Raw genomic sequence first — 23313 nt, forward strand, 5'->3', positions numbered from 1 at the left:
ATAACAGGAACTTGAGGCACGATGCCCTTATGGAAATTGGTAAAGAATTTAATATCGAGAAGCAAGCGGTAGAACAAAAAATTAAAAATCTTGAAAGTCAATTTGCAAGAGAAGTAAAAAAAATAAAGAACAGCAAGAAATCTGGCTCTGGTACGGAGGATGTGGTTTGCTTTTGAAAGTATGAAATTTTTACTAGACAAAAATAAGCCGAGGGAGATGTTGGATTCACAGGTACGTAGACTTTGAGGGCTTATCTATGTATTTTTATTTTTAAACGACAGGTTGTTTAGAACACTGTTACGCCTTTAACATATTTCGTATTGCCAAGGAATTTCTCCTTCGGGTGTCATAAAATAGTCTCTTAATATGTTTCTCACTTGTTGGGCCTGCACTGCACTTCTTCTGGGTATTCTGGGTAAATCTGCTAAGCCAGGCTCATTACCATTATCATTTCTCCAAGCTCCTGGAATAACGTCAGTTGAATCAGAGCAGTCAGAATCGAATGTTCCAGGGGGATTATAAATGTTCTTAGATGCACTTTTTCTAAGAAAGTTGTGCAAGTAACATCCTGCTAACGTTACCTTGCAGGCACTTTGAGGTTCCAATAGTAATGGTTTGCGAAATATTTTAAATACATTAAATATTAAGCCAAACACATTTTCTCATATTCTTCGAGCTCCGCTGAGGCGATATTTAAATACTCTTTCACTAGAACCCTTAGTGTGACTTCCTGCATATGGTTTCATTATGTTTGTTGACAAAGGAAATGCGTCGTCTGCAACTAAAACATATGGGCTTTTTAGATCACTATTTAGGAGTTGATTTTCTCCAGGTAAATGCATTGTATTGTCCTTTAGAAGCTTATTAAACATAGTACTACTAAACACGCTTCCATCGGCAATGCGCCCTTGGCATCCAACATTAGCATAAATAAAATTGTAGTTTGCGTCGACTACGGCGAACAAAACAATACTAAAAAATCCTTTGTTATTGAAGAATTCACTGCCGCTGTTTATTGGAGCCTGCAACGATATGTGTTTTCCATCCATAGCTCCGGCGCAGTTTAAAAAGTTCCAACGATTGTAATAGTCCTCGGCAATGGCTTTCCATTCTGCTTCGTTTTTAGGCATCTGAAATTTAAAAATATATATATTTTATTTTTTAAACTTCAAACTAGCAATAGTACCAACAGAAGTAAAATAAAAAATCTTTCTATTACAGGTTTTATCAGGGATGGGTGCAGTGGAAGATGCCAACGATGTGGATAATACTGCTGATGAGCATGAGATTACTCAAGATGCCATTTTAAATACTGGAGAAGGCAACTCTGAAGACTCTACGAGGAGTAATGTAAATGCTGATAATGTTAAAAAAGCAAAGGATACTTTAACTACATAAAAAAAAACAGTTTAAGTCGCCAGCTCTTGGCCACGTACCTTCAAGAAAAAGGAAATGCGAAAACCCAATGGTCAATGAAGCCTACGAGATAATGACGCAAACATTAGCGACAAAACAATCAAAGGATGTGTTTACCATATTTGGCCAAGAAGTGGCTGTGACATTGCGAAATTTGCCCACTACTTATGCTCAAGCTACAGTGCAACACAAAATAAGCACACTTCTGTTTGAAGCAAAATTGGGAAATTACAATTATCCCGTAGCACAACAACAACAGCATCAGTATTTTTCTCAGGCTCAGCAACAACACTATTATCCTCAATCTCAGCATTCTCAGCAACAGCAATATTTTACCAGTACAGCAAATTCAGGTGGCTTACTGACGACCTTACTGATGCATTCCCCGGAATCATATTCCTCATGCTCTCCTTTTAGCAGTCCCCCTACTTCGGCACAATCAACTACTGCCCTTACAACTGATGAAGATGAAGCTGCAGATCGTTTCATCACCCAACTGCAATCTCCAGGAAGTCATACCTCATAAGCTCGGTCATAAGTATAGATATGCGCACAACTATTCTCATTTAGGGTTTAAATATTTAGTTTTGTTTTAGTTATAGTTTATTTTTACTACTGTTGTGCTTATTTATTCTTTATTATGGTTATAAAAATTTGATTTAAGAAGTAGCTTTAACTATATTTTCATATTTTCATATTTATATAAATCTCGTTAAATCTTAATAAATAAAGTGCTTACCTTAATATAGTCTTGTAATAAATCAATAAGGGCATCGCACAGCTCCACAACAATTTTGGAAATTGCCTGTTTTGAAATTTTGAAAAGATACATTAGTGAGTGGTACGAATCTCCAGTTGATAAAAATCGTAACGTTACAGCAAGACGCTCCTTTACGAGAATGGCAGGTCTATAATTGGTGTCTTCTTTACAAATTTTTGGCCCAATTTTTAGTAATAAATATTCAAATTCACCTTCTGACATTTGAAAAAAATTCCTAAAACCACCATTGCACCTGTGTTCAAGGCTCTACATGTTTATGTCATCTTTTTTTAAATCGACTGTCAAATTACTAGCATCGTATCTAGTTCTACTTTGAAGACTTGGTCGAACCCAAAATCTTTTTTTGCGCGCAATTTTTCCTTTTTTTAGTCGCGATAATAATACACGCGGCACAAGCAAGAATTTCGTCTTCTTCGTCGGACATGTTGATTTGACTGATCGACGAACATATGTGTCGACTGGACAGATGCAGTTTTTGTCGCTTGTTTATCAACAATATCAATAGACATAGTCGATCGACAGTGTCGACTCGGTGTGGACGCAGCTTAATGCCATCTGTTATACATGCGATCTACACCATTACTGTCACTTATGTCACACATCTGTCAACTGTCATTTTTGTCCTCAAGTTATGAAGTTATGTGTTTACTATTTTCCCTTGTTTGCTATAAATATTGAATGTTTTAAAGGGTCCTAATTTTGAAATATTCTTTATTGTAAAAAACAAAACCTTGAATTCCATAGTTTATAGGATATTAAGTAACTTTTACTAATATCTGGTTCGGTTAATACGGTTACTCTTTTGTAAGTGTCCAAAATGCCCCAATCAGTAGAACAGACCCCGGGGTCTCAGCGCTTGACCAACGATGACTTCCGTAAGTTGCTTATGACGCCCCGTTCGGCCCCCGCGAATGCCCCAGCGGCTCCGGGATCCATCAAAGAAGCCATGCAGAATAGTTCGAGTATGCCACCGCCTAAAATTGAGGACAAGCATGAAGCAAGGAAGAAAAGAAAAAGCTTTTATGCAAAATTAAAAAAACAAGTAGGAACTTCTGAGTGCTAATCTCAAAGGATGTTTATTTGATTTTGTTCTATTTTAACTCAATAGGAGGATACTCGAATGGCCGAATTAACTGAGAAATACAGAGATAGGGCAAGTGAAAGGCGAAAGGGAGAAAATCCGGATTATCAGGCTGATGATCCAGTTTCTACAGCTCAAGCATACAGGGCTGTTGCACCAGATTTAAAATCTGGTAAGGAAACATTTATTTATTAAAATTATATACACATTATAGGTATCTCTCATTTATAGCAAACACCTTCCTTACAACTAGTCACTGAGTTCTGTCACTTAAATAGGAGTTAAATAACTTAAGAGCCTGTCCTCTTAACTCCTTAAAGCCAGAGCTTTCTAAAAGGAATATTTCTTTTTAAGTAGTCAAATGCCTTTGATAGATTGAGGAATATACCTAGTGCAATGTTGCCATTTTCCAAGTGTTCCAAAAGTAAGCTGTTTGTGTAGATTTTTTTCCAAGATGTCCATGTTGATTGTTAGAAAAGATATTGGAATCTTTCATAAATTCAATAAGTCTTACACTTATTACAATCTGAAATATTTTGGAACAGCTAGGAAGCAAACTTATAGGTCTGTAACTATCAAAAAAATTTATATCTCACTTATTTCATATAAAGCTCTAATAGCTGATACCTTTAACTGTTTTGGGAACATGTCCTCCCTTAATGAATTATTTATTAAATAAATTACAAATACAAAAGCAGGGCCATCCGCATTAAGAAGAATTGCAGGAATATCATTATTACCAAAACTATGCTTGTTATTTTGTTATAAAATGAGCCAATTATATGTTAATCTTTAAGTCTGAATGCGATATTTAACAACAGAAATTACAGTACAGGTTGCCACTCTATGTAACTGAATAAATATTACTCAATTATTATTCTTTGTATTGTCTGATTTCTAGGTTTTGATGCTGCTGAAAGAAGAAGACAAATGATACAAGAGTCTAAGTTCTTGGGTGGTGACATGGAGCACACTCACTTGGTAAAAGGTCTCGATTATGCCCTTCTTCAGAAAGTCAGGAGTGAAATTCAACAAAAAGAATTTGAGCAGGAGCAGGTATGTCCATATTTATCTTTTTGATCATCATAATTAAATGATATCTTCTTTAGGAGTTAGAAAGACTGGTTTCTGAATCTGAAGAGAAAAAGAAGGAAAAAGAAAGAAAAGATCTCTTAAAAAAAGAGGAGGAAGAGATGAAGTTTAAAACTAAGCTAGGAAGATCTATATATCATACAGTTCAAGTTTTAAAATCAAGAACTATTGAAAGGTCAGATATGTTTGTTCCAGGAAGAATGGCTTATGTTATTGATTTAGGTAAGTATATACGTTCATTTTTCAAATTCAGTTGTAATGCTCTAGGGAACATAAACTAAAAGTTAATCCTGAAAAAACCACAATGTTACTTTTTTTGCTCTATCTAACAGAAATATTCTCATGAACCACCTTGTAATTTCATATATGTATTTATTTAATTTAATATGCACTAACAGATCTCTCAAATCCTATTACTAAATATAAACATGTCTGAATGTAAACTTGAACCTAACTTAAACCGAAAGGGAAAACAGTATTTTTAAATTACACTAAGGTCTTTATGGTTGACGAAAACTTCTTATAATCATCACTAAAGATATCAGCATTATTTTTAATTTGATATATAATCTACAAATATTATGAAGGGGTGACCCTAGTTGATGATTGTTATTTGCCACATTCCACATCAGGAATATCAAAAGTAATCGAATTTATGGTGTTATATCTAGAGGTTAAAGGTAATTTGGATAAAAATACAGTTATTTGAAGAGCAGTAGCAGCTCGTGGTTAGGTGAGAGATGGGTTCTGCAGATTCATCAATAAAATATAAAAGATTGCAAAAAAGGGGAGAAACACTGAGAAATCAAAGATGTTTTTTTAAACTAGATAAAATTAAACTTTTTCTTATAGCTTTCATTAAATGGTGTTTATATAGGTATTCTTATTAAAAAAAAAAAAAACTAGTATTAAGTCCAGATATGTGTCTGAAAACAGCCCCTTTTTGACATTTTACCTTCCAAAAATATATCAAATAAACATAAAAAGAACATGCAACCTGCGAACTTACCAAAATTGTGCCTTGTATTTACTGTTTAGAATTCAAACAAAACTGGAGCATACTCTTATTACCTTGTTCACCTAAATATGAAAATGTGAAATAAACTGCATACACATATACTATTTTAAAATATATGTGAGTTTTTTAAAGTGTTACAATGCGATATGTCAAAAACGGCTGCAAATTTTTTTTTGACATTTGTCCCTTCACCCCCCTAAGAGGGGGGAAGGGTCACTTCCTTATTTTAAATGGAATGACGTGTTTTTTATTCTTAAATACGAATCTACATAAAATATGAAGTCTGTTTATAAAAAAAATTTTAAAAATTGCTCTGCTGGTTACGGAATTATGATCAAAAATGTTTTGATTAAATTTAAAAATAATTCGAATATTCTACTACAATAAAAACAAATTATTTTCTACTTTTTAACTATTTATCTACTGTCTATGTATTATGCCTAAGGAGCTGTTCGAAGTGACCGCCTTCGACTTCCAAACACTTTCTTATCCTTTCTTGCCATGAGTTTCGTACCCGCTGTAACATTGCTGGTATCACTAATGAACAAGCAAAACGAATCCTGTTCTTCATGTCCTCTGGAGTTGTAGGTGCACTAGCCATTACTTTGTCTTTTATAAATCCCCATAAAAAAAAGTCAAGGGGGGTCAAATCTGGCGAACGAGCAGGCCAGTTGACAGGACCACCTCGACCAATCCACCTGTTTTCAAAAATCTCATTTAAATAAGTACAGGCCTGTATGGCATAATGGGGTGGAGCTCCGTCCTGCTGAAACCATACGCTAGGATTTAAATTTTGGTTTAGTAGACGAGGTAACTGATTTCTTAAAAAATCTGTGTAGACCTGTCCATTTAAATGACCTTGGAAAAAATGCGGACCAATAACTCTATCCTCGAAAATACCACACCATACGTTCACAGACCAGGGATGTTGATTTGGTACAGTTCTCATCCAGTGAGGATTATTTGCTGCCCAGTAATGCATGTTGTGCCTGTTTACCTTATAATAATAATAATAATAATAAGCCTTTATTTCCAACAGGCAACTTGCCCAATAACAGGAAACAGTTGCAAAACAATGAAAAATATAGTTAAAAAAAAAACACACACAAACAAACCTAAAAGAATGAAAAGAAAAGAAAAAGAGTAAAGTAAAGTCACATTCTCAAAAGTTATCCAAAGAATTAGAACAAATAACTATTAATATGATATAAAAACCCAATTATAAAAGTTTAACAAGATAATCGCATATTCAACAAAATTAAATTAAATTAACTGCAATATACCTACTAACTATAACTTAAACACATGGGTCTTAATCCCAAGAGTAATGATCCACCAAGATATCGACAATCACATGAACCGGAGAGAAATTTATATCGCACATGTGACAGATCCGATTAAATATAGCGCATATTGTATATAGTGGCGATTTCAACAGGATGTTAGTATGAGGCCTTGGCAGAAAGAATGCTAGGGGATGTCTAGCATTAAGCCTAGGCACCATGAAACGTACACCGGAAAGAAGTACAGGACTATCAATGAATCCATTCAGTAACCCATGCTTATAGAAAAACAAACAACCAAAACTTGAATATGTTCTAATTTAAATAAGTTAAATCTTACCTGCCCGCAATTATTAAAAGAAGTCTCATCAGAAAAAATAACGTTTCTCAAAAAATGGTTATTTTCACGCATTTTTGTTGAAATCCAAGTGCAAAAATTAATGCGATTCTCAAAATCATGTCCGTAAAGCTCTTGATGAAGTGTAATGTGGTAAGGATGAAACTTGTACCGGTGCAGAATTGTTATAATTGATGATTGACTAATTCCAGCATCTAAAGCAAGCCGCCTGGTACTGATTTGAGGATCAATAGCTACTGCTCCTAATACAGCAACTGCCTTATTTTCATCTGTTTGCGTTTTAATCCGATTTCGTCGTTTACTTTTTAGACTACCAGTCATACGACTTCTGGTCTCCAGTCTCTTAAAGGCCATATGAGATTTTGGAATATCCGGAAACCTCTCGGCCCACACTACTGCAGCCTCCCTATAATTTTTTCTGCACTCCCCCAAAATTAACAACATATCTACTTCTACACTGAAATTCGCTTCCATTTTTTTCTTTTTAAACACTTTACTTTTTTACTTGTTTTTTTTTTTACTTGTTAATAACACGTCAGAATTTTTATGTGACACTGCTTGTTATGTTGCCATGGAAATCCTACTGTTACTAGGATTTTCATTTCCATCCATACTAGTAAAATAAACAGTAGGATTTCCATGGCAACCGGCTGTTATTATGGTAAAATATTCGAATTATTTTTAAATTTAATCAAAACATTTTTGATCATAATTCCGTAACCAGCAGAGCAATTTTAAAAATTTTTTATAAACAGACTTCATATTTTATGTAGATTCGTATTTAAGAATAAAAAACACGTCATTCCATTTAAAATAAGGAAGTGACCCTTCCCCCCTCTTAGGGGGGTGAAGGGACAAATGTCAAAAATATCACAAAAAGTGCCCCCCGGTATACTTGAAATGTCACCAAAATGTCAAAAAAAAATTTGCAGCCGTTTTTGACATATCGCATTGTAACACTTTAAAAAACTCACCCTTTATATATTTTAAATTTATATTTATAATTACATTGTAACAAATAATAGTTATTTTTTGAAGATTAAGTTTATTCTTCGATTTTTTTTAGCTGCAAATTTGTTTATAAACATCTCGTTGAAGTTTACAGTTTGCGTGACGATTTGCTTTTCCATTGAAAGCATCGATAGTGCTACCAGACGTTCTTCCACCATAGAATTACGTAAAAATGTTTTGATGCGCTTTAAAGTGGAGAAAGAACGTTCGGCTTCAGCTATCGACATTGGAATAGTTATGAGTATTTCCAAGAGCTTTTTAGTTTCTGAAAATGAATCTGTCAAATTATTTTCCATGAGTAATTTTAAAAAAGGTATTGCTCCTTGTATCTTCCTGCAGTCTGGGCTGGAGTAAATCACTGAAAGCTCTGTTTTTAAACGCTCCTTATCAAAATTGGGGTATGAATCGCAAGTTACTTTTAATTTTTCATCAGGAAAATAATTAATATAGTTAGCGAACTGGTCAGAATACAGCAATGAAGCAGCTAATAAATGATTTTTAAAATGAAACCTATCCTTAGTGCAATTAATAATTATGTCACAAACTTCTAACGCAGCAATACGGTGATCGAATTGACTGTCATATTTTCTTTTTCTTTTAGGAGGTCCTGCTTCACATTCAAGCAAGGATGCAATATCTTTGGCTTCATTAATAATTTCGTCAATTGAATTTCTTACTGTCGTAATGCTCTGCTTAAAAACTTGTATTTTGTGGTTGATTTCTACAGGATCAATTTCAGGAGTATGTTCCCTAATTAATAACAAATTTTCATATACCATCCATTACCCCTTACCGCCCGTCAGAGGGGTGGTTCAACTTTATGACTTTGTAAATGATAATTTTTTTCCTATAAAAAAGTTTTTTTCTGTGATGTTTTTAATTTTCAGGATTTAGAAAGTAAGTAAACGTAGATAGGTTTTTTGAAATTTTTATATTGGTTCAACGTTTTCTAATTTACGAAATTATTAGACAAACAATTGTTATGTACTTGTATAATATATTTTTAATCTATTACATATTTAGCATATAATTTAAGATTTACTTCAAACAATAATAGGTATAAAAATAGTTTTTACATTATTACTAAAATATTTGGCAAAAGGTGACAAGATCACAGCAAAAAAGAGATAAACTATAAATATACATTAACTCTATAAAAACTTAATTGGGAAATAACATATATTTAATATAAATATCTTTGCACTAATGAAAAAAAAAACGGTTTATAAGATGTAAGTGGAAATATCAAATATCCATTTTTTTAACAAAAATAATATACACGAACCAACAAAATCACAAAATTAGAATGGTATATTAAATGTTGTAACATAAAGGAAATCGGCTATCACAGTATATGTCATCGGGACTATATAGAAATATACACATATTATCTTTGTCTAAAGATAGAGATAAGTATAATATAATGTTTACTTAGATCAGGTATCTACATTATAGACAATATTATATTATTTTATAAAATATGTGACACAAGAAACTAATTTAACCGGCACAAATCACAAAGGTGATTAAGTGTTTTTATTTGTTTAGATTAATAAACATTGAACATGGATTAATCTAAAACATGAAATACACTGAAAAATATTAACATTAGCCAAAATTTCTTGAGCACAAAAAAGACATTTTTGTTTCATATTGTCGGAGCTACTGAGAAGCATGCTTTTTAGCTCATTTCTGTAACTATTTGTATCAATTTCTGACAAGCTATCATAATTTGTTAGTTGTGTGAAAAAAATATTACGAAAATTCCGCAACTAAACGAATCTTTCTGTAGCGAGTGTGGCACTGTTTTAAATATCCAAGTTTGTGGAGCAATTTTTTTAAGCTTTAGCAAGTTTAAATTTTTTTATAAAAGTAATTGCCTACTTCTGCTTTTTTTCCCAATGGGTCCAGAAATAAAAATTCGCGTTTTATAAAGTTTGAAAGTGCTAACACGTAGTGATTATTTCTCTGAATTGGCATTACAACATGTGTTGCAGTAAATTGAATATTGTTTAAAAACTTAGGTTCAAAATTGTCTTCTCCAAATATAAGGGATGATTTTTCAACTGGAAAAAATTTGGTATGCATTTTTGTTTAATAGAAATAATGTATGATCGATTACAAAACTTAAAGGAAGTTCCCTGTCGTTTAGTGACAGATAATCGTCAATGAGTAATTCCTTTACGCTATAAACAATATTGTTTAAACAACTAACGGCTTATTGCCTTTTGGGTTTTAAGTTTTGGTAGTTCATATTTTGGACTGAATCATTGTCAAAGAATGTTAAATGTTGTTCAGTACGCCATTTTCTTTGATCGTAGGTTAAATTGATTCTATATAGGATTGACTAAAACCGGATGATGAAAATAATAAAAAGATTCTTATCTACTTAGCATTGTTTTTCAAAATTCCTCAGACCGGAATCTAAATTCTTGTTTTCAAAAAGATATTTGTCTCTTATTTTGTACTGGCATTTATTCTCTATTACTCCATCATCGCTCACGAGTCCATCTGGTGAAGCAGCGATGAATGGATAGTTCTGGTGTATTACTAACCCGGTCTTAGTTACCTTAACATTTTTTAATTTAGAGTATGCTTTTCTTGCTTTATCTTCATTCAAAATTCCATAATCGGTTGCAGGGGTGCGAATTACTTTATTGAGTTAAATGAACTAGCTTCTTTTGCTTTGCAAATTTTTGCAAAAAATGAAGCTGTCACACGAACTGATCGTTCGTTTCTCCAAAGATCGCATTCTCTTTGAAGCCTTGTTTTTTGTTCTAAGTCCTTTCTTTCCGACTTCGAGAGACACAGGTTTTTTAGAAAAGCGTTACATTTTCTGCGCAAAGCCCTGGTGTTCTCTACTCCTGTTGTTTTGATTGTTACTTTTGCGATGTTTTTTTGTGTTAGCATTTTGCTGTTAATTTGTAAATAGTGTCCTTCAAAATAGGTCACATATGTCTTTTTTGTTTTTTTACTCCACATTTCTGACGGGCGGTAAGGGGTAATGGATCGTATATGAAATATTGTTATTAATTAGGGAGTATCTGTGCCAAATCTCATTTTGCAACTCGATTTCTTTCTGATAGAAGAAAAAATTAACTTGACTCCACCAGTCAGGTCCTTCCGTGTGATTATAATATACATTGTATTTAAAGGGAGTTAAAATGAAGACATTAATTATTTATTTATTTTTTAAAATATGAGTCTTAAATGTTTTTTTTTGGTCCAGGAATTGAAATTGTACCATACACAAATCATCTTTTACGATTTTGTTTTAGTTTAGCTGTAATGTAAAAATAATGTTTATTTTCATAGTGAAATGTGCAATATAGTTGCTGTATAAAGTTTTGTCTTATACAGTTTTTTTAAATTGTAAAATAATAGAAGGTTCAGAAATATATTGATTTTACATGGCTTAAGGCAATAACACCTCTACAAAAGGACAAAGCGCTCCAAAAAATTTTGCTCGTGACGTCACACGTTTGGGCCATGCACTTCGGGTTGATTTTCGCGTGAATTTAGCTGTTGACGCTGCCGGTGTTCGTCCACGGAAGGCTGCCTGCAACGCTGCCAGACTTTGCAGATTGCCGTGAACGTTATGATGATCTATTACTATCTTAAAATAATTAAATCTATATCTTTAACTGCTCTTACTTTACAATTTAGTTAAAAAAAAGAGTGCATCCTTATTTCTCTTTTTATAATTTAAACTTCCATTTTTTCAGATTTTATCATTTATCTAATACCTTGTTACTTGCCAATAGGAGTTCTTTCTATATAAATCTGACAACGGCGCATCTACTAGTTGTGCCACCTGATGAAACGAGAGGTTAGGTTGTTTATATTTATGTTCTGTAGTTGCCGGTATTTCTGACGAGATCCGCAGTAAACATTAGCCCATTTTTTGTGTTTTTCTCTAAAATCGGAACTGTTTATTTCCGCGAAACGTGTATGTTATATTTATGTAAACTCTTCGCGTACTTTAAAATTGCAAAATCGTTATTTCGGACTAGAAAAATCCTCGGTAAACCGCTTCTCGGGCGCGGTTTTATTTGTTTATATCAGACTTTAATACTTTAGTTCGTGTTTAATTTAATATTTTTCTCCTAGTTCGGCTTGTAGTTTATACCAGAGTGTAAATATGCCTCAAAAGTGTTGTGTTCCGGGTTGTAACGGAAACTATAAAAACGGACCTAAAGTGCATGTCTTCGGTTTTCCTAAGGATATACCTAAATCTAAGGGGAAAATGGGTAAAAGCGATACATAGAGATGACTTTGAACCCACAAACAACACCAAAGTATGTGAAGATCATTTTCCTGAAGGTAGTATAATAAAGAGTACTTTATTATACGTTTTATTATACATATTAAGTTCAAGATTCTAACACAGGTAAAATTTTTACAATAGAATTACTAAAACCATGACTGAAATTTTTGAAACTTTTTTATATAGTGAGCCAGTTTGTGTTTTAACATCAAAATTTAAAACTCCAAATACTTCCCATAGTTTAGATGATTTATATGCAATACTTGAAGCAATAGACCTTACTATTATTACCCTGCCTTTGGAGGAAAATGTTACCAATAATGACAACCCCGATTGTGACTTAAATCTGCCACCTACAAATACTGCTACCGAGACTGCTATCAATACCCTTGGCAATACTATTCTCGATCATGCCAAACCATCAAATGACATAAATAAAATGAAACGTGTGTTCGATTTTGTGTCAAACATACTCAAAATTTTTAAAAACATTGAAGACAACAAAATAGTACATTCTTTAGATTTTATTTGTGAACAATTAGCTTTGCTTACAACTGCAAAGGAAAGGTACAGATATTCAAGTAGTACAATAATTTTGACTTCTATAATCTATACTATTAGTCCTCATGCATACAAGTATTTAAGAGATTATGGATCCCTAATTTTACCACATCCTCAAACTATAATGGGTATTTGTAACAAACACATGACCGATCCCCACATACATGAAAAAAAAATGTTTTTAACTTATGCCCGAAATGTGTTTAGTTTACTAAAGGATCATGAGAGATTTGTGACACTACTTTTTGATGAAATTCATATTGACCCTTACATGGACAATAAAGGCGGTAATATCACTGGAACATCAGTCAATAATAAGTCTCTAGCTTTCCAGCATTTACTTTAATGATTACAAGTGTGTGTTCCAGCTTTAAGGAAGTAGTTCACATAGCTCCCATCTCCAAAATTACATCAGACATACTTTATAATTTTATTAAGACAATTATTGAAAATTTAGAGGAGATTGGGTACATAGTTTTTTAATAGTGTGATAATAATGCCATTAACGGGAAAGCCATTAGTCATTTTTCAACTGCAGACCAACTTAGCATTGTTTATCCCCATCCCATAGATAATCAGAGACCATTATTTTACCTATTTGACACAGTTCACTTACTTAAATGTGTATTTAATAATTGGCTTAACTCTAAACCAGACCAAAAATTTTATTTTCCTGATTTTGACATCTCGAAGAAAAAATTTGCTTCTTTTTCTGCAATTAAAAAATTACATGAACTGGAGTATACCTAAGCTTTTTAAGCTTTTAAAGTCAATATATGTATTTATGTGTATATAATAACATTTTTTACTATTTAATGGTATAAAAAAAATAAAAAAATACCTAAAAACGTATGTTGAATTTTGGCGCAGATGTAGGGGAGTTAGGAGTCTGCATTTAATATTACACCATAATATTTAACCTGACATTCAACCAGAACTAAAACATACCTTTGAATGTTTCCTGAACTCTATTCTATTCCTAGCATTTTTTAAAATAAGCCAAATATTGAGATATTAGCATATGAAATCCCTTGGTTTTTAAAAATCGGTGGCCCACATCGATGACGTCACGCGCCAAGCACTAAGGCCTTGTCTTAGAGTGGGTGTTGCTTAAGGCCGTTGCAGATTCCGTCACTGAGATCTGTCCACATCCTATGATCCTATGAATTATGCTTTAAAGAGAATGGACCAGAATTTAAAAAATATATATATAACTTTTATATTTTAAACAGGAACAGTTTATTTATAAATTTCATTGGATGGGAAAACTAGGGACCAGACTCAAGTATTATATGTTTACAATCTTTTTAAGAACTAAATAAAATATCGAGTGTTTTCTTTAAAAAGTATAAGAATTGGCCATAACTTCTCAATCTTATCCGGTAAAAAAAAATTATTTATTGAACTAAATTTTCCATAAGAAACATAATAAAATTTCAAAACAATAAAAACCAAGTTGGTAAACAAAGTTACAAGAATTTTGACCATACCATTGATAGTGTCTCAAAATCTAGCTCATAAATCATAATATGTCACTTTTTAATATCTGCTTTACTTTTCGAGATACTCTATAAAAACGACCAAATTTGCGCACCCTATATGTTCTAGGCGTAGAGTATTTTGCATAATGCTAAGGTTAAGGAAAGCAAAAATCAAAGAGATCGCTCCTTTTTCCTATTACAGAATTCTTTCACCCTCTTTAAATATCTTTTTTTTAGATTTATTTTTATATTTCTTCTAGTAGCAAAAATGAGAACTTAAAAATTGTTTTCTTGTAGAATTTTCCTCCTCCCTTTTGTTTTACAGATGATGATGCTGATACAGATATTCCGACAACTTTAATGAGATCTGTAGCTGATGTTCCTTCATTCGAATTGACCACCACATTGTCAACAAATGACATAGTCATTAACAAGCTGACGCAGATTTTGAGCTACTTAAGACAAGGTAACATTCATATAACTTAAAAAAATATAAATTTTAAAATCTTTCAATTTATTAGGTAATCGTAAAAAGAATAAGCATAAGCGAGCTTTAGAAGATGCAAACGAGAAAGAAGAAGAAGAAGTTGAGCCGACTAAGAAATCATCAAAGAGGTCTAGTAACCAAGACGACTCAATTTATGGCGACATTGGAGATTATGTGCCATCGCGCAGCAGCCATAAGCACAGGGATCATCATAGAGAGTCTAGGTCAAGCAAACATGATAGAAATTCTTACTTTGATAAGCAGGACCATAGGTATTGTTTTTGTTTATTCATTCCCATACAAATATTTCAAAAAAAATACAACTTAAATAGTATGAAAAAGAAAAAGTTTATATCAGATAATAGGGGAGAGGTAGGAATACTGAGACGCAAAACTTTTAATATTAATTACTTTTTTATTAAACGCTATTTTAAGCTCATATTTTATCTCTACTATTTGGCATATAAATAGGAACTGAAAAACGATATTATTTTTTGAGGAAAACTAAATGTAACTTCTCAAAAAAAATAAAACTAAAAAATACCAGATGTCTCACTGTACCTATCCATGTTGGAACACTGAGACGCAACACTTACTATTATTTTAGGTTAAGACTGTGAAAGTTTATCTCAAATTTCAAAAGCGACTTTTGGCGCTTGGTTAACCCTTGCGTTAAAGGAGTTAAATTGCGTCATGTGCGATATCTTGATCGAATTCTGATTGAATCCTACATGTGTCTTTCTTTGAACTGGTTTTCTCATATAACTGGAATTTTGTGACAGAGAAGAGTATAGCTGTCAATGACTGTTTCAAAATATTTCTATCTTTTCTAGAAAAAGCATATACTCAATCTTTTCCCCTGAAAACATATAGGGTGAGGACCGATCAGAGAAATACAATAACTTGGTTTCACAATAACCTAAAAGTCATGCGGGATCATCCTCAGCTGCTGAGTGGAGTGTCTCGACAATACAAAAACAGAAATTTTGAGGGGGAAATTAAGGACTTTCAAAAAGTTTATAGAGCTGCTATACAGAGGGCAAAAATAATAATAATAATAATAATAATAATAATAAATGTCTTCTTTATTCAGCATAAAAATACATGTTTTCTTAACTACTAAATAAGTAATGGCGAGATCTAGCTTAAAGCTACTCTATCTAATCATATTAATAAGCACAAATGCAAAATTTTATAGAACATAATAGCAGAATAAAAATGTAAAATAATAAATATAATACAATCTGCTATGCGCAATAAATCATAGTAGGTACTTCAATGAAGGACCAGAGATGATTACCTATGTCGGTTTTGAAAAATATTATTTTTAGTTTTTTGTTTAAAGGTTGTTACAGAGAGAAGAGACTTAACTTCAGGTGGTAGTGCATTATAGATTTTTGGAGCATTGTAACTAAATGAGCCCTGGAATTTTGCAGTTTTATGCCCTGGAATAACAAAATTATGCGCGTTTCGTGTGGTTCTGCCGTGAATTTTGGAGTTTGAAATTAATTTATTAGATAAATAAGCTGGTTGTCCGAAAAGCACAACTTTATGGACTAGTGTAGCCATTTGCAGTACAAAGCGTTCATCCAAAGAAAGCCACCCTGATCTGACCAATAGGGGAGTGACATGGTCGCATTTACTCATACCAAAACTAAACTTGAGGCACGCGTTTTGAATTTTCTGAAGGCTATTCTTTTCACGTTGATGCAAGGCAGGCCAAAACAGAACTTGAGCATAACTAACAATTGACAAAATTAATGTATCACAAAGATGTAGTTTAATATCAGCTGTCAAAAACTGTTTGTTCATATAGAGTATTTTTAATTTATAAAAACATGCCCTCAACAAATTCGACACATGCCCCTCAAACCTGAGATCCGTGTCAAGGACAATCCCCAAATTCTTCTGGTTATTAGAAGGAGGTAAAGGAGATCCATCTATGCTGATCTTCACGGTATCTGGAAGGGGCTTGCCAAAGACAAGGAGTTTGGACTTTGCAGCATTCAATACGAGTCTGTGACTCTTACACAAGTCAGATATGGCTAAAAGATCCAAATTAATAGCATTCACAGCTTCTATGGCCTCCATAAAGTCAAATGAACGATAGAACAATAAAAGCCAATGATAAATTCATCAGCTTCTAACCCAACTAAGGCCGTATGGCAAGTTGTTAATAGTAGTGTAGGTACGTCAAAAACGAAAAAATCTCACGAAAGTACTTTAACGGCTGACGATTTCAATAATTTCTTTTCACGTATTGCCCATAATTCCACTGTCGCAGGGTGACCCAATCCAAAGTCTCTCTGTTCTGCGTATGCCGGAGAATGTGTTCTCTTTCTCTCCTGTATCATTCATAAAACTAAGAGAGATTATTAATGGCTTAAAAAATAAGACTAGTCAACACATCTATGGGCAGACTTAATTAGTCAAACTAATTAAGTCTGTTAAAACCATTATCATAGCTCCAGTAACAAAACTAATAAACAGATGCTTCAGGGAGAACACTTTTCCAGGTGTGCTCGGATCAGCCAGGGTAATACCTATTTTTAAAAAGGATGATCCTGATAGGCCCGATAACCAGCGTCCTATCTCCTTGCTGCCCATAATCTCAAAAATCTTTGAAAAATTTATTGCTGCTCAACTTGTGAAATTTTTTGAGAGTAACAATCTTTTCACATCCAGCCAGTTTGGTTTCAGGAAGGGTAAAAGTACTACTATGGCCATTTTAGACTTAGTTGATTATTTGTTAAATGCTTTTAATAACTTGCAATATGGCAGTGTCTTGTTCTGCGATCTGAGCAAGGCATTCGACTGTGGTCCCCATAAGATATTGCTGTAAAAACTTGCTAAATATGGACTTAGTCCCGACAGTGTTAAACTTCTCGCTTCCTATCTGGCCAATAGAGATCAGATGGTAAGTGTTGGTGGGGTGTCATCAGCAAAAAGTGGGATAACCATAGGTGTTCCCCAAGGATCTGTTTTGGGGCATATCAGATATGAATATTTGTCGATTGATTTTGTTTTTTCGTGGCATTTTCTGTAAAAGAAGATTTTTGCAAAGGACCTGTTTTATAAAATCCGTAAAGGAACAGTGATACATTAAAATTAAATTTTGAGTAGGTATTTGTGTTTTTTTTTCTTTTTAATTTATTTTAATTTTAATTTTACTATAATCTATCCATTCTGACGGTTCTGAGACACTGTGTGTACAGACTGTATTGGAATAAATTGTTGGTACAGTTAATAATTTTAGTTTACAAAAATAATTTTTTATAGATTTTTTTTACTTTTTAATATAGATAAAATACTGTGTATTTGTCTATATAGAAGGCTACTGTGTAGCCAAAATTAAGTGAAAGTTTATGAGTTTTGTATATACTCAAAATTTAAATTTAATGATTTTATCATAACTTTCATCAAGCAAATATCTAATATACTTAGTACGAACAGTGAGACAGTAAAGGAACAGTGAGACACGTCTCACTGTATGTAAGTTATCACACATGTAAGTTGCGCATTTTTTATATTCTTTTATACAGGGTGTGCCATGTAGGCGGGGCTAATATCAACTTTCTTATTTTAAATGGGACACCCTATATGTTATTATCTTTTTGGATTTTGCACAAAATTGTATGTATCACATGCCATACCTTTATTCACCTATTTTTAAGTTTTGATTTATTATTTTAAAAATGTTTTAAATTCAAAAAATATGCGTTTTAGTAAACAGTTTTTTTCGTAATGTATTTTATGAATGTCCTATAAAAATGTGGCATTTTTATAATTTTGACATTGCTACAAGATGTGCCTTTACTGTCGGATAATCAGATTTAAGTTTCTTTTAATTTTTTTTACGAAATGGGCTATTTAAGTGAAAAGCACAAGATTGAAATCTTAATGATGATTGGGTACGGAGATAAAACAAGAACCCAAAATAAAGTTTTGCATTTATTTAGAATATCCTGATTTACCACCCATATCTAGTACTACTAAGCAATATTGAAAAACAGTTTCGGGAAAATGGTCACGTAAGAACAATAATTAGAAGAACATTAACAATAATTATTTATTATTATGTTATACGCCACTAGGCAGGTAGCGCGCAAATTGGAAGTGAGCCAGTCTTCAGTAGTAAGGGTTCTTGAAGCAGAAAAATTTCATCCCTATAAACTAACAATTCTCCAGGAACTCAATGAGGAGGATGCATATAGAAGAATTGAATTTTGTGAACAATTTATGGAATTATTTCAGAATAACAATCTTATTACAAAAAACATTGTCTTTTTCGATGAGTCGACATTTATGCTGAACGGAGAAGTAAATCGTCAAAATTGCCGTTATTGGGCACAAGAAAATCCATGTTGGATGAGGCAAGGCCACACTCAACACCCAGGAAAAGTGTTTGGGCAGCAATTCTAGGTTAGCAAGTTATAGGCCCAATTTTCTGCGAAGAAAATTTAAATGGAGCAAGATACTTACAGTTTTTACAAGAAGAACGAATTCCAAATCTATAGTCGGATTACCGAAAAAATGGAGTAAATAATGTGCGCGAAATATAGGCCCGCCCATCGATGCAACCTTGGCAGATTTAGACGAGGAGAATTTTAGCAATTTTGAATATGAAATTTAGCATATTTTTGTTTTTTAAAAATCAAGCCTTGGTACGAGCATTTTTAAAATTTTATGAGTAGGTAAAGTAGTATTTCTAGGCATGATGTAAAAAAAGTTTATAAGAAAAGGTTGTTTAGAATGCAAAATTATGCCCGAATACCAAATTTCATAACCATATGCCTGCTTTGATTTTTACAAATTTCAATCTCTAATAATTAAATATGAATAAAAAAAATCATTGGTACACAAAACGTAAAAATCAAAGTAGGTCTATGGTTATGAAATGCGGTATTCGGACAGAATTTTGCATTCTAAACAACCTTTTCTTATAAACTTTTTTTATATCTTGCCTAGAATTACTACTTTACCCTCCACTTTACCTACTTATAAAATTTTAAAAATGTTCGTAACAAGGCAAGCTTGATTTAAAAAAAATAATAATATGCTAAATTTTATTTTTTAATCAAGCAGGGCTGGATGCCAAATGGTCAAATTTTAACCACAATATTTTTTGTGATTTTCACGTATACATTCGCTCATTTTGGGACACACTGTATATTAAAAATATTTATTACCTGCTGCTTCTGCTGTAAAATGGACTTTTTGCTCTTTGTTGTATGCTGGATGCTCGTTATCACACAATGTGACAATGGGGGTGTACGTGGCGCGTCAGCCATTATTTGTTAACAAACAAATTAACAAAAAAATAAATACAATCTCAACTTTTCAATATTGCGAATATTCAAATATTCGAATAGCAGAAAATTCAACCAAGACGATCTAAAGCCGCTCGACTAATAAAATTTAATAAAACCCAAAGTCATGGACCCTATCGAGGCTCTAGGCCACACCTCCGGCGCAGAACGATAACGTGACCACTCCATCTGTTCGGTAACCCAAGTATAGCTGTTCTATTTCCTGATCCAATAGAAGCCAATATGCCGGATAGAAACATTTGGTTTTAGCAAGATGGTCCCCATTTTGCAAGACCTGTTCGAAACTATCTGGATACAATTTTTCCAGGCAGATGGATTGGCAGGAGAGGACCTTTTGAATAGCCACCAAGATCGCCTGATTTTTTTTTTTAATTTTTGATTTGACTCCTCTGGATTTTTTTCTATGGGGATATTTGAAATCAAAAGTTTATGTGATCAAGCCGGCAAATATTGATAAGTTGAAACTAGAATAAAACTGACTAACTGACTGAAAACTAGAATAAGGCAAGAGTGTCGAAACACTTTTCCAGAATGCATAAGAAACGTTCAAAATTAATTTGTAGTACGTTTAGGGCATTGCCAAATATTAAATGGTTCACATTTTGAATTATTCATTTAATTTATTGAAGAAAAAGATTTAAAGGAACCCTGTTTAAGTTTATGGAATACGTTATCTTAAAAACAATCAAATAAAGGGTTGGCATGTGATACATCAAAATGTTTGGAATTTTGGAGAATCCAAAAATATAATAACATAGAGGATGTCCTATTTAAAATAAGAAAGTTGGTATTAATTTGCCTCGCCTACATGGCACACGCTGTAAAACGCGGCGTTCCAGTAAAAAAACTTACAATCTCAATTGTAAGTATTTCCGAACACGACCCCATTTATTTGTTATCGAATTTATTCCAAGTTACAGACTCGCACTCGATTTATAAAAAATGTTTTTGGATAACTGCCCCTTCATGCTGTGCAAAACGCCGGTCCTGATTAAACCCTAATTTTTATATTGCTCGACAAACTATATTGACCCTCCATTACAAAAATCCAGTTTTGTTGACCGCTAAAAAATTTTCTCGAGTGCCCGTACTTGCGAAGACCATAAATGCAGATTTCTTAGCATTAAGTTGTAAGCAATAAAGGTGAGATTCATACATTCAATTTCAAAAAATGCTTTATTGTATAAAGAGTATATTACACCCTTATTTACAAAGCTGGAAGAAAAATAAAATACATAAACCAAAATTGTCAAAATAATGAAACCAATATAAAAACAGACAAAAAGAATAAATAAAATCGATTTTCCAAGACAAACAAATATTATTACTGATATTGATAAAATAATAAAACATACTTGTTGGCAATAAAATAGTCAACATAATACATAAAATGTCATAGAAAGCAAAACAAGTATTTCATCACAGTCATCCTTAGTTCGTCTGTGCATCCTAGTTCCTCTAGGATGCACAGACGCAAGTTATTAGAATTAAATCTTGTCGTATTCGTGTGAAACTCACTACCCCCTTTTACTTTTTACGAATTAACTCTGAAGTCAATAAAATAAAAAAACCCGTCAATGTTAGTATTCGTTCTCAAATAAAAACTGGCTTTCACTGGTCCCCAACACCTGCGCCACATAAAAATCTTACAGCTCGCTTAGGACCAGGAAAATCCCCTCGAAACATAATTAAATCTATCTTGCTGATTCAGGAATGCTCTCTTTAAACTAAGATATACCATTAAGTAACATCCTTTATATTCAACATTTGGGATAAATACTTTAAAAATTGTAGAAGCCCCAGGGAAACAATAACAAAATCTTTGAAATTCATAACTTGACATAGCATTTGCGCATTACCATCTTGGTTTCTACATGATATTTAGCATCCTATTTAAGTCAATGAATTTATTTAATTAATTTCTTATGACACTGCTATTGTTTTAAACAGGGAATCTGTTGACAATGCTGCCCCATCATACAGAGTTAACAAATCAGCAGAAATTCTTACCAAACTGCAACAAGAGCCTGAAGGATATGCTGAATGCTATCCTGGCTTGGAAGAAATGAATGATGCTATCGACGACAGTGATGACGAAGTTGATTACTCCAAAATGGACCTTGGTAATTTTTGAGTATTGTCAAGTTTCTTGTGATATCAACTTTTTTGTGGTTTTTGTAGGTAATAAGAAAGGTCCTATTGGTCGCTGGGACTTTGACACTGCAGAAGAATATTCCGACTATATGAACCAGAAGGAGGCTTTGCCAAAGGCGGCGTTCCAGTATGGTCTTAAAATGGCCGATGGCAGAAGGTTTTTTTATTTTTTTTATTAATAAGGTGTTTTATTTATTCTTTTTTTTCAAATACTTGTAGGTCCAGAAAACATAAGGACAAGAATGAAAAGGCTCACTTGGACAGAGAATGGCAAAAGATTCAAAATATTATTCATAAGCGGAATTAAGAGAAACATGGCTTATATGTTTGATTTTGCCAATGGGTAAAAATATATACTATATAGTTTATGCAAAATATTAGTGTATAATTAGACATAGACAAAGAACTAACCCTGATAGCATGAAATATCTATTAAAACATTTTGTTAAATATTTAGAGCTACAGAGTTTAAATATTATTCTAGGTATAGGGGAGAAGGGGGCACTTTTGAACATATATACTAAAATTAAAGTCCTGAAAAAATCTAAATTTCAATATAAAAGTGAGGAACAGCTTTGCCAGAGGTAGAATATGTTTACTTTAAGCTCGGACTGAAAAAATTATTGAAATTTTAGTGTGTTTTGTTTGACACGCAAATAAACAATAAATGTCATACTGTTCAAATGTACCCCAGCTGTGGGGTATATTTGAACAGGCAAAGGGGCACAAATAAACAGTACATATATATTGGAAGTTTTATTGATTTTTATTACAAAAAATCTATCGTAAATTAAAATTATTAATTGCAGCTTAAACTCCAGTAATGAAGATGTTCTCTCAGTGGGGTAGAGTGGGGGAATATCGACTGCTTAAGCGCTACTGAGTTGAAAATGGTAAAATTGCTTTGTTACATTATCTAGTAGAAGATTTTTCTATTGCTTTCGCAAATGAACAAATATTTTTTTTCTAAGATGGGTTTTTGTAAACATGGAA

At 32.8% G+C, this 23313-nt stretch overlaps 1 protein-coding gene and 1 long non-coding RNA gene across 2 annotated transcripts; both read left to right on the top strand.

The window, feature by feature from the left end:
• The first annotated feature begins 66 nt into the window (after positions 1–66).
• Positions 67–2160, top strand: LOC126740411 (uncharacterized). Its single transcript, XR_007661900.1, has 2 exons — positions 67–231; positions 1222–2160. It is a non-coding gene; the product is annotated as an uncharacterized LOC126740411 (long non-coding RNA).
• A 646-nt stretch (positions 2161–2806) lies between these two features.
• On the top strand, positions 2807–22778 carry LOC126740348 (protein Red). The gene is made up of 9 exons (XM_050446322.1): positions 2807–3239; positions 3306–3450; positions 4180–4334; positions 4388–4592; positions 14675–14815; positions 14871–15108; positions 22117–22289; positions 22348–22477; positions 22540–22778. Exons 1-9 carry the CDS (start codon positions 3015–3017, stop codon positions 22625–22627), a joined length of 1500 nt encoding a protein of 499 aa, XP_050302279.1. The 5' UTR covers positions 2807–3014; the 3' UTR covers positions 22628–22778.
• The last annotated feature ends 535 nt before the right edge of the window (positions 22779–23313 follow it).

Source organism: Anthonomus grandis, chromosome 9 (genome assembly GCF_022605725.1).
Source record: "Anthonomus grandis grandis chromosome 9, icAntGran1.3, whole genome shotgun sequence".
Lineage (NCBI taxonomy): Eukaryota > Metazoa > Arthropoda > Insecta > Coleoptera > Curculionidae > Anthonomus > Anthonomus grandis.